Genomic DNA, 12,263 nt, shown 5'->3' on the forward strand with positions numbered 1-12,263 from the left:
GAAGGGAGGAAGAGGCACGTGGGGAGTTTCATAATTCAGGCCGGTGGGCAGCCAGGGCCAGGGATTGGTGACTGGTCAGAAGCAGGGGGCATGAGTGGCCAAGGGGAGAGGTTAGTGGGGACAGGTCAGCGGGACCAGAAAGCACATTGTCCTCCCCTAGGCAGTCCTCTGACCCTCAGCAGGGCCACTGCAAACTCAGTACCTGCCTCTTCCTTTGTCCCCAACAGCAAGAAAAGCAGACTTAAAAGCAGTAGCCTCAGTGGGAGAGTCAGCGTGGATCTCAGAGTCAGACACCTGTGCTTCAGCAACATCCCTTCAAGGGAGTCATGATTTTAGCATCTTCCAGGAGGCGGGTGTGGAGGGCAGGAGTCTGGCTGGCTCACCACAGTCCTGGGCCGGGCCCCACACCTCCCTGAGCCTCCGTTTTGGCATTGGGAAGATGGGGCTGAGGAAGGGGGCCCATAGTGGGGGGGGGGGCCTGTCGTGGGGGCTCCATCGTGGAGAGCCCTGGCAGCTCCTCTGTGCCTCCTCTCTGCAGGCAGAATTGGGTGCTGCACCACAGTGCTGGCAGTGGGGGAAATCCTTGGCCTAGAGGAGGGCAGTTTCCTGGGGGAGGGAAAACAACAGATGTCCCAGGAGGGGCAGGGCCCTGCATCCCTGAGCCAGACCTGTCCCAGCCCCCTGGGCTGGGCGCACCTGGGGGCACCTAGGGCCTCACCACGGGGAGTGGCCTGCCTGCCTGTGAGTTAGGTGCCCCCAGCCTCCTGCTTCCTATCTCCTGGCTCTGGGACCAGAGCCCTAGACCGCTGGGTGTGGGTCACTGAGGCCGAGAGAAGGGAGGGAGCCATGGGGAGCCCAGCGCTGATGTCCGGGGCAGGCCTGGAGCGCACATCACACCTTGGACCCAGAGGCGCCGCCACCGCCCAGTGACACGGGGCTCTTGACCCCTCAAGTGGGCGAGCTATTGACTGTGCCCCGCCCCCACCCCAGGGCGCAGACAGTCTCTTACACCCCCGGGCGGCCAACCAAGTGCCCCCCAGTGAGACCTTTCCTGATGGGCCGTGAAAGCCAGAGACCTAGGACCTGGCTGAGCCTTGGAGGCAACAGCGGGTGACATCCTGAGCGCCCGCTTGGCTGGCACCAGACTCTCACACCCTCACACCAGCTCTGTAGGCAGACTTGGTTTTGTAGAAAGGGGGGCCCTGGGACTTGAGCCCAGCCCACCTGACTCAGAAGCCCCCCACCAAGTGGGGTCTGCAGGGTGAGCCCCTCGGGGCTTTCTGGCAGTCCCCCACCCCCAGTCCCAGCCCCTCTGTTGCCTCAGCTTCCCTGCCCTTTAGTGAGGAGATGAACCCGGTGGTCTGCTGTATCTGGACAGGCAGGACAGGGAGGGGTGGAGGGAGGCCCGCGTCAGGGAGCGTCCTGTCCTGGGACCTGGGCTGTGGGGTTCGTGACGTCAGCCGGGGGTCCGGCCCCCAACCCCATGTGCCCCAACTCCACCTCAGGCCTCTTTCTTGGGACACAAAGACTCAAGAGCTGCCTCTCGCAACGGCGCGAAGTGTTCAGGTTGCCTTTTTCACAGTCACCCAATTACAGAGAGTACACTTTTATTAAAAGGAAAAAGCGTCTCCAACTTCCAGCTTTTCATGTGAGGAGTAGTAGTTCTCCCGGAGAAACTGCTGCCTTTCCGGTATCACCATGGTGCCCGGCCTCCTGTTCCTGTCAATTTCCTTCCGTGTTCTTGTCAGCACTTCCATTATTCAAAAGAAATAAAGGAGAACAGGGAGGAGGCGGCCCGCCATCAGGGAGCGTCACACTCAGGCCGCCCTCTCTGCGTGGAGGGTGACGCTCTCCTGGCGGCAGGCGGTTCTCTCTGCATCCGCCTGTTTCCTGTCACTGCAGGTTCCCCTCTCTGCATCCCAGCGGGCTCCATCCTCCTCCACCACAAATGGTGGTGGGGCAGAGGGCTGAGGGGTGGCTCTCAGCAGGGGCAGCCCCACCGGGCAGGGCTGAACTGGCGTCTCCCGGCCTGGCACCCCACCTGCCAAGCAGAGCAGCCCCTTCCGAGGACAGGATCTGGGTCAGGTGGTGGGCACCTGCGATGACCTCAGCCTGGTGAGGGCCCTTTCCCACGCCAGCCTGGCTAGGGTGCTGTCCCCAGGCTTTCCTTTAGACCCCTGTCTGGGTTTTGCTCTGCAGGTCTTCTGTGGGTGTGTCTGACCCTCAGCATCAGCTGACTTTAAGTAAAGATCATCCGAGGTAATCTGGGTGGGCCTGGCTCGATCAGCTGAGAGGCCTGAAGACCAGAGCTGAGTCCTCACCAAGGAAGAAAAACTCCCACCAGCGGACAGCAGCTCAGCCCTGCCCGCGAGCTCCAGCCTGCCCAGTGGACTCGGACTGGCCCAGCCGCCCCACGATCAAGTGAGCCAGCTCCTTGTAACACATTCTCACTGTCCACCCCCCGGGGCCTGCTGCTCATTCAACACTAGCTGGCGTAGGGGTCTGAGCCCCCTCCAGGCCCTCTCTCCCGCTCTCAGGGACCTCACACCCCCCACGAAGGCAGGTGAGGGCAACCCCTCACTGAGCACGGATGGTCCTCATTTTGGAGGTCGGGAGCCCACGCGTGGATTGTCTTAGTGCTGCTTCAGCCATTTTGCAGATGAGGAATCCGAGGCTCAGAGAGAGCAAGGGCACGATCTGCCTCCAGGACTCGCCAGGGCGCCCCCCCTGCAGAGACCTGGCCCAGGGCGCCAGGACCCCAGAGCCTAAGAAGCCCCCTAGGCCGCAGGCCTCTGCGCAGGCCGAGTCCTGGCAACAGAGGAGCTCCAGCGCCCCAGCTCACCCCCAGCAGCAGGGGCCGTCCTCGGCGCGGCGACCAACAGCCCTTCCCAGGCACTGCAGGCCCCCAGAGACCTTTCAGTCTGCACTCCTCGGGTTTAAGGGGCCGGCCACCCTGAGCGGCCTCCCTCGACTGTGATATTGGATCATGAAAATGAGGATATAATTATGAATAGCTCTCCAATTAGGTAAATTGTGGGGGATAGCCCCACACCAGCCAGCCCTGGCCGGCAGAGAAACAGCACTCACACGTCAAGAAGTTTCAGTGTTTTATTAAAAATCTTACAAAAAGAGTCTGTCTTCAGGTGAGGTGGCAGGGGTACACACAGCCTGGCCTGGCACTCAAGGCTTGATCCGTGGGGGGCACAAGGGCAAGGTTGGCCACGCCCTCTCGTGGACCCTGGGGCCTCCCTGCAGCCTGGGCCAGCCCGGGAGTATGGGTTATGGCTTATGCGCAAAAATAAAATCTGGGGCTGGAGGGCTGGCAGGGCACGGATGGAGGGGCTGGTAGAGTTCCCTGCAGATGTCAGTCCCCCGAATCTGAGAACCCCCAGGGAACAGGCAGAAAGGGGGACCCCCAACCAAGGCCTGCTGGGGCTGCAGATATTAGTAGCCAGCCAGCACCAAGGTTTTGGTGCTGGCGGAGGTGGGGGTCCAGGCCTGGGCAAAAGAGAGCCCGAATGAGCCTCAGGAGCAAAGGCTTCTGGAACTCCTGGGGCTGGGCTTGGGGCCACCTGGTAGGGGCAGGGGTTGTGAGCTCAGCCCCAAGACTCTTGGAAAGCTCCGGCAGGACAGGATGGCTGCGCAGTAGGCAGGGATTCTTGGGCTGGAGCGGAAGTGAGACCAAGCCTGGGGTAGCCGACCTCAACTCCAGCCACAGTGGCCCTGGGGCGGGCAGGTGGGCGGCCAGCGGGGCAGGCACAGTGGCAGGCCCTGGCCCTCACACTGGCCCATCTTCACCACCGGCTCCCTGCCGGGGCCCCGCCTCTCTGTGGCCACTTTCTCTCTGGCCTCGGACTTCTCCTCCCATGCTGGCAGCTTGCAGGGGGAGGAGGGGGGCAGTGCCCAGCACAGCAGCAAGGCTCTGGGGAGCCTGGAGACCTGAAAGGAATATGCCAGACAGTCAGGGAGGGTGGGCACTGGGAGGAGCTCCACAGGTAGGACGTGTGGTAGCCACCACAGGGCTGCTCTCCCGGGGCAGGGTCCCATGGGGTCTCAGTGGGCTGCGTCTCAGCTTGCCCAGAGCACTGGGGAGGAGTTCAAGTGCCCCTGATGAGGACAGAGGAGGGACGGGGTCTCAGGTGGGAGGGGTGAGGTGGCATTACCTGTTGTCACTATCCTGGCTCCAAGGGCCGGCTGCTGCCTCAGCCAGGTCTGAGGACTCGGGCCCTGTGGGACCTTCCGCCTGCCACAGTGAGTCATCGAGCAGGGCTCGGTCCCTCTGCAGGCTGGCGTGAATCACCGGTGCCGGGGCGAGAGAGAAAACACGGTCCATGTGAGAGTTGGCTCGGCAAACTCCCCCAGCCCTGCCTCCCATCCCAGCTCCCTCGCCCTGACCCCTGGGGTCTCTGCTCCTTCCCAGCCTCCCCACCACACCACCCCCACCGCAGCTGGCCAGCTGCCTTGCTAGGGATGCCTCTGGTGGGCTTTCCTGGAAAGTGGGCTTGGCCCTGGGCCCTTGCAACTCTACGGTGCCCCCTGGTGGTGATGCCATGGGGCAGGGGCTCACCTGAGGGGCCAGGAGGCATCAGGACACCAGGTCTGTTGCTGCCGCTGCTGCTGCTGCTGCTGCTGCTGCGTTTTCGGCTCTGGCTCTCCTCTAGAAGGAGGGAGCCACACTGCCTGAGGCTGGCCAGCTGCCGTGGGTGGCTGCGGGGTGCCAGCCGGCTGCGCAGCGACTGCCAGGAGAGGGGGCATCCCCGAAGCCCAGGCCACCGGGGAACTGTTTCCAGCTGGGCTTCTGCTCTGGGGTGTCCCTTGAGCTTGGGGCCTGCTGGCCTGTGCCACCTGGACTCTTAGTTTCTGGGTGCCCAGAGGGCCTGGGCATTAAGCAGAATAAGGAAGCTGTCATGGCCTGAGAGTGTGGAGGGGGCGTCACCAGCTCAGGCCGGCCAGGGCCAGGGAAGACAGACAGAGGGAGGGTAAGGGGCAGGGCCCTGCAGGGAAGGGGGACTCCTTTGCTGTTTGAAGCACACTGCCCACATCTGGATGACATGTGTCTGTGTGAGTCAGGCTGGGAGGCTGAGGTGGGTGCCCAGCTGGGCAAGGGTGAGGGTTCCTCCTTCAGGGTCAGCCGACTCAAAAGTCCTGGTGGGCAAAGGCCACGGTGGCCGGGGTGCAGAGGTATCCAGTGCCCTCTATTCGGGCTGGGTCCGGTCACTGGCTACGGACTCGCTGGTGGGGGCTGGGGTGAGGGCCTCGCTCTCCTCCTCAGGGGGCAGGTGGGGGCTGGAGGACTCGGTCGCCTGCTCCAGGCCATCCTGCACTTCCATGCCCTTCTGAATGAGCTGCTCCAGGGTCTTGGGCAGCGGTGGGCGCAGGAACCGCTTGAGCTTAGGCTGCAGGGTGCCCACCACATACTGGATGATCTCCTCCTCCTCGGCGTCCACGTGGAGCGTCTGGTACAGGTCCCGCTTGCGCCACAGGAACTGGTCCAGCGGCTCGCCCTGCTTCTGTGGCAGGTCCAGCTCCCGCTGGATGGCCTCTCGGGACAGCGTGCCCTCACTGTACTGCAGGAATTCCTTCTTGAACTCCACCCAGTTCTTCACCGACCCCTGCTTGTATTCCCACCACTTCTTGGCCGGCCCGTTCATGTGGTTCTGGATCTGTGAGAGCCAGTACTCCTCCGAGCCGCCCACCTGCCGCAGGTACTCCTCCAGGTGGCTGAGGAACTCCCGCGGGTCCTCAAAGATCTGCGTGTCCACGCCAGGACTGGGCTGCGCGTCCTCTCCCGGACCCCAGGGCGGGTACTGCTGGGCCTCCGTGGCCTCCTGCCCCGGCAGCGCGCCCGCGGCTGGCGGCGAGGTGACAGCGTAGGGGCTGACCGTGTAATCGTAGGTGTCAGCCTCTTGGCCGTAGCTCTCGGGACCCCCGACGCCCACGGAGACAGTGTGGCGGGCAGGCTCGCTGCCCACCGGGTACTTGCCGCCCATGGACTCCAGGCGGTCAGCCCACCTCTCCAGCCGGTAGAAGACCTCGCGCCACACGTGCATCTCCCGCTTGACCCAGCGCTCCAGGTTAGCTATGGTCTCCTGGCAGCGGCACAGGCAGGCCTTGATGGACCTCTTCCAGCGCTGCGAGTCGCTGGTGGGCACGTAGCCGTCCAGGTTGTTCTCCAGCTTGCCCACCGACCTGTGCAGTCCCTTCAGCTCCCGCTCCACCTGCTTGGACACTTCCGTCAGCAGGTGCCGGTGGGTCCTCCGCACGTGCTCCAGCATCTCCGCTCGGCACTTACCGATCTGCAGGATCACGTTGGGCTTGGCCACCGGCCCGCCGCGGGGCCCAGGGTAGGTGTGGAGGCCGCCGGTGGTCCTGTGGTCCAGCTCCATCTGCTCGCAGGTGGCCTCAGCGTTCCGACAGGCGGGAGGCACAGGCTACAAAGTCCTCTTGGGGCCGGCTGTGCGGGGCTGCCGGTGGCGGTGGGTCCCGCGGAGGAGCGGCTGGGTCCCGGCTGCGTCCCGGTTCGTCTCCGCACACAGCGGCGGCGCGGGAGGACCAGACACCCGAGCTCTGCGCCCAGCCTCGGCCGCCGGCTCTTTATGCTGCCAGCGCGGCCCGTGGGCGGCCCCGTCGCCGAGCCCCGGCTCCCATTGGCCCAGGCGCAGGCTCCCCGCCCGCGCCCCCCCGCCCGCCGGCCCGCCTCCCCGCGCCCACGCGCGCTCCCGGGCGGAGGGAGGACCCACCCCCTGCACACGCGGCGGTGGCCAGGGTGACTAACGCGCGCGCTCCCCACCGCCCCCTCCCCGGACTCATTCAGCCCCCCTGGACCGAGGGGCGATGCTGGAGACGGACCAGCGACACCCCCGCAGCAAGCGCTGGGCAGAGACCAGGTGTGTGCCGGAGCGTCCTGAGGCAGGTTGTTGCGCTGCCCCCACCCGAAGGTAAGGAGGAAGTCCCTCCCCCCGAGCCTCAGGGGGGCTTCCTCCTGTGGCCTCTCTCCTTACCGGGGGTGGGGTGGTACTGGACTCTGCTCTCCTGGGCCCTCCCTGCTTCGGACCCCGACCCGCCCAGTCCGGGTTTGCAGGATGCACAGCCACAGATGAGACCCCGGCAACCACCGGCATTCAGGCCTTTCCCTTGAGCTGAAGACTTCAAGGAGTCCTCGTGTGCAAACAAGCGAGTGCACATGCGTGTGCACACACAAGTGCTCCCCAGTGTCAGGTGTGACTTCCTGGACGTGGCCTTGAACTCCTGTCTATCCCTCCTCCCGGGCCCTGGAGTCCCCGCCCCGGGTGGGTCCTGCCCTGTGTGTGAGGGACACGCACCCCAGCCTCGGCTCTCCCGGGGCCCTTGGCATGGGTTTGGGTGTGTGACTGTGTGGCAAGAGCTGGACAGGACTGCCAGGTGCGCCATTCCCAGGTCCCCCACTCCGTTCCTTCCCGAGGCCTAAGACTTCTCCATTTAGTGCCTCCAGGGAAATCTGGTAGCTGCCCTCAGGGGAGGGGTATGTGGAAGAGGTGGAGGGTCCTGCTGCCCCCTGCAGGGTATGGGCCCTGAACCCCCAATCCCCGGCCAAACCCAGCCAAACCCGTCAGAAGCTCCAAGAACTTCTAAAAGGATGGGGAGGGGAGAGGGGTGCCGGCAGCCTGATGCAGTCAGGAGAGGACGAGAAAAGCAAAACACCATATAAGGAACGGGGCTCCGGAAGCTGAGATTCCCCCCAGGGAGGGAGGCCCCTTCCGCCTCCCTGGCAACAGTGGCGGACGCCCTCCTGGGTTCCCCGTGAAGGGTGGGGGACAGGCCCCAGGTCCTCTACGATTACGTGGACACAGGTAATGCAAGTCACTGCCCACGGCCACACACAGCCAACGCCAGTCCGGACACTTCAGCCCTGCTGCCTGCGTCCGTCCCCATCACACACACACAGCACACTCATCCCCACTTGGACCTCCCTCCTTGCACACTCATCGCCCCAACAGACACTCATACCTCCCACCCACCCATTGTCCCTGCATGTAGCCACCCCCAACCCCCATCCACACCCGCCTCCTCACACAGAGGCCCACTGGCCCCCCCCCCCGCCCCCATGTCTTGCTCACACTCAAGGACATACAGGCACCCACACTCTCTGGAATCCCCACTCCCTACTCCCCCTCGGAGGCCCCCTCCCTTCTGCTCTCCTGGGAGCACCCCACCCTGAGCCAATCTGTCACCTCCTTTTCCTCTCTGAGCATCCACCCTTGAGGGGGAATGTCTTTCTGGCAAAAAACTCCCCCCAAATCGCTCTCCTGGTATTTCTAATTAAAGGCAGGTGGGTGGGCAGAGAGGGAAGGTAGAGGGCCGCTCAGAGCAGGGAGGGGGAGCCCGGCAGAGAAGCTGCCAGAACAGGAATCCCAGAGCAGGAGGCGGCTGCCGGCCTGGCCTGCGAGTGCCTGTGTGTAAGATGTCTGTGCAGTGCGAGCGCGCCCTGTCATCTCTGGGCCTGAGTGTAGCCCTGAGCCTGTGACCACGTCTGGGGTGAGCTCAGGCCTGCGTCTGAAGGCCTTTGTCAGGAAAGGCACTCAGTGAGCCGGCTTGGCAGGGCCCAAACTCAGGCACATGTGTGTATGCATGTGTGTGTGTGTGTGTGTGTGTGTGCGCACGTGTGAGCACATGCATGCAGTGGGGGTGCCAGAGCCAGCCCTTGAGTGATAGGGCCACCCCTCCCTGAGGGCAGCATTCAGACCCAGGTCCCCTGACCAGCTGGGTGGCCCCAGTCAGGAGATTGGAAGGGGGGCATTCCCTCTCTGGGGGGAGCGGGCAGGCGAGGGGATCTCAGGGCAGCCCAGCCGACAGGGCTGGGCTTGACCACCCAGACCCTTGGTGGGCCCTCTGCAATGCTAGTGAAGCCTGACATGGATTTGGGGGAGCCCAGGCTGCACTGCACAGAGGCCACACTCACAGGGCTGCCGTGACAGGTGACAGGCCATAGCTGCTGCTCCAGGAACATTTAATCGCTGCCCAATTATCACCCCAGAAGCCCTCAGCAAACCTCCGCACTGCAGCCTTAGGCTCCATTCTTCTGCCTCCGGAAAAGAGGCCAGGCCAGCTCCTGTTCCTGGGATAGGGGGCCGCCCCCGCCCTGCCCCTCCATGCCCCCTCCCCCATGAGCAGGGGTGAAGGCGCAGAGGGTGGGCCTCCAGCCCCCAGCCTCACTCAGAGCAGGATGACTCAGGGCTGCAGGTTGAGGAGGGGCAGGTGGTGCAGAGAGCTGGGCCTATGCAGGGAGGGGGACCCCGGGCCCCCCACCAACTCTCAGAGCCAAGCTAGTCTGCAGCTCCTCTGGCCTGACAGCTCCCTGAAGCCTCCTTGGCTGAGGAGGGGCCTTTACGGATGAGGGGGAATAGGCCACGGTGACCACAGGAGGCTCTGCCCAACGCCAGGATCCAGACAGCCGCCATTCAAGCCCCTCTGAGGTTCTGACTGTCTGCCCCTAGGGCTCCGGCGCCCAGACCCAGGGGCTGCTCACGTGATGCCAGGATGCCTGTTTCAGGATGGGGTCTCCCCGACACCCACAGCCTCAGGGAGCCCTGCCCCTGCCCCTCCCCCACGGCAACCAGAGCCTTGGGCCTCTCCAGCCTCCCCAGACAGCCCCCTACCTCCCACCTCACAGGCTGCCCCAGCCACGCGGGCGGGGCTCCCTCTGCCTGATGTCCTGGGTGGTAGCAGCTCTTAGCTCCCAGCGCGTGGGTGCCAGCTCCCTCCTCTTCCCTCGGGTCAGAGCTCACAGCCCACCTCACACTCGTGCTCTCTGGGCACTCACTCCAGCTGCTCTGGGGACCCTGTTGCACCTGCTTGTGGGGTGAAAGCTGGGCCATGGTCAGCCTCTCCCCTGCACCTGGCCCTTCCTGCCCGGCCTTGGCCTGTGGTCCAGGGGCCCACCCTCCATGTGTACCCACTGCTGGTCCTGCCACCCTGTGGGGCCATCCTGGGTCCCGTGGCCTCACTCCATCTCCACGGCACTGGATGGAGCCAGGAGAGAAGGACCAGGCTGACCCTGCCCTCCAGGAGCTGGCAGAGGCCCAGTTCCTTGAGAGCCTCCGGGCCCTCCCGGCCAGGCGTCCCAGAGCTGCAGGCCCTGCTGCCCTCGCCCAAGGCTGCTCCCCACGCCCTGCCCCGCCCCGGGCTCCCTACCCCAGGCTGCTCCTTCCTTCTGTCCTATCCAGGCCTCCCTCTGCTGCTTCCTTCTCACACAGCAGTGTTTAAGGCTGGGTGCGACTCTAGCACCAGGGCCCGTGTCTACACCGAGTCTCTGGAGCCTGGAGCTGGGCCTGGCCCAGAGCGTGCATTCAGGACAGATCCTGGGACAGACAAAGGAATAGGCCCTTCTCCCTCCCTTTCTGATTGGGAAACATTTGGCAGTTGCCCATCTGAGCCTCAACTTCCCATCTGTGAAATGGGTAACAGTACCAGGACCTGGTGTCCAAGAAGGCTGAGAGCTGGTCCTCTTCCTTACCTGGTCCCGGCCTGAGGAGCTCCCCAGCTCGTCCTGCTGCCAGCCTTCCTTCAGTGTCACTTCTGGGCACTGGGCGGTGGGATGTGGTCAGGAGATCCTTCCTGTGGCCCCTCAGGAGGGGCTGTTTGCCGCTTCCTGGCTCTGTCTGCCTGCACTGCCTCCCAAGGCAGCACTGGGGCCAGGGATGTGTGCCCTGGGGCGGCCGCACAGGCCCGGGTGATGTGGGGTGAGCAGAGGCACTGGGGGGAGGCTGGCAGAAGGGCCTGGGGTCTCAGTCCAGGCAGCTGGAAGGACACCAGGGCCCCCATGGGCCCTGCCCTCACCACTGCCCATGTCCAGCCTCCACCCCTCCTCTGAGGCTGCCTGCAGTGGAGCTGGGCCACGGGGAGGCAGGGACGGGGATGGGGCGAGGGCCTGGGCACTCAGGTTAGAGCTGAGATGGGGAAGGGCGCTGAGGTGGGAAACAGGCGGGCAGAGGCGGGAGGGGTGCCAGGGCTGGCGGTCTCCGGTCTTGGGAGACCTTCTCCCCATCTCATAGAGACTCTTTGAGGTGTGGCCCTCCCCGGGCCCTGAGCCAGCCGGTGACACAGGCCGGGCCCTCTGGTCACACCTGCCTGACGCGCTGCTGCAGCAGAGGGGCCTCTGAGACCGCCAGAGGCCTGGGCAGAACCGGGAGGGGTCTCGGGAGACCCGGCAGTGCCTGCCACACGCTGACCTGAGACAGCAGGTGACCCAGAGCCTCAGGGGCCGTGGGAGGCAGCAGCGCTGGGCTGCGCAGGGGGCTTCAAGCACCGGAGCCACTGGAACATTTTCTTTCCAATCCTCCCCTCTTCTTCTGGGCGTCTCTCCCGGTTTGGCAGGGTGTGTGCTGCGTCCTGTCCCCGGAACAGGCAGCCTGTTCGTTCCGGGCCCCCACACACCAGACCCTCCTCCCCCCTCCCTCCTTCCTGCCTCCTGCCTCAGCGCCTCCTGGTCCCGTCTCCAAGGAAAGTTTTGTATTTTTCCAATGATCCTGGCACGGTGATGGCCAAACCAGCTGCTCCTTGCACCCTCCAGGCCAGCAGGCCAAGCCTCAGGGCCACGGGGATGCGGGGCAGGGGTGGAGAGCCCGTTCCCGAGGCACCTTCATTCCTCGCCGCCCCGAGCCGCTGCAGATGGAACCAAGGCCCCGAGAGGGCCTGGAGCCGGTCTAAACCCCGCAACAAGGAAGCCAGAGCCAGGAAGGGACAGCGTGGGGCGGCAGGCCTGCCGGTCCCTGGGTGTCCGTGAACACGGTTCGAGTCCTGTGTGACCATGGGGGAGTCCCCTCAGCCTTGGTTTCCTCGACTGCAAAGTGGGTACAGTCATCTCTGCCCCACTCGGCTGGGAGAGCCACTCATCAGAGAGCAGCTCTGGACCCAGCTCGGCTGGCCCTGAGCACGGTGGGGTGCGGGGAGGTGCAGACCGCCCCAGAAAGCGGGGCCATCGCCATGACCCCCTCACAGTCCCTGGAGGACGCTGGCTGCGTGTGGCCCTAGGCTGCCACTGGCTGAGCCCCCGTCCTTGGCGCTGCGGCCACCAGCGGGCCATACTCTGCCCAGAGCCTCGAGCTCTTTGAGGAGCAGCCACAGCTCCTGGGTGCCCACTGGGGAGTGAGCAGGGTGGGGCGAGGAGGACAGGGAGGCCATTGCGGCACCATGGGCTGGCGGCACAGGGTGGGGGACCAGGAGGCAGGTGTGTGGGGCAGGAACACCGGATGGGGGTTTGGGCTGAGGACCCACTCATGGCTTTG

At 64.8% G+C, this 12,263-nt stretch overlaps 1 protein-coding gene across 1 annotated transcript; it reads right to left on the minus strand.

Annotated features, from left to right (window-relative positions):
• Positions 1–3,094: 3,094 nt before the first annotated feature.
• Positions 3,095–8,007, minus strand: ARC (activity regulated cytoskeleton associated protein). Its single transcript, XM_010966348.3, has 3 exons — positions 4,568–8,007; positions 4,164–4,286; positions 3,095–3,939 (listed from the first exon to the last, which is right to left on the minus strand). The coding sequence occupies exon 1, from the start codon at positions 6,384–6,386 to the stop codon at positions 5,196–5,198; it is 1,191 nt and encodes a 396-aa protein (XP_010964650.2). The 5' UTR covers positions 6,387–8,007; the 3' UTR covers positions 3,095–3,939; positions 4,164–4,286; positions 4,568–5,195.
• Positions 8,008–12,263: the final 4,256 nt, after the last annotated feature.

The sequence above is a fragment of the Camelus bactrianus genome, chromosome 25 (assembly GCF_048773025.1).
Source record: "Camelus bactrianus isolate YW-2024 breed Bactrian camel chromosome 25, ASM4877302v1, whole genome shotgun sequence".
Lineage (NCBI taxonomy): Eukaryota > Metazoa > Chordata > Mammalia > Artiodactyla > Camelidae > Camelus > Camelus bactrianus.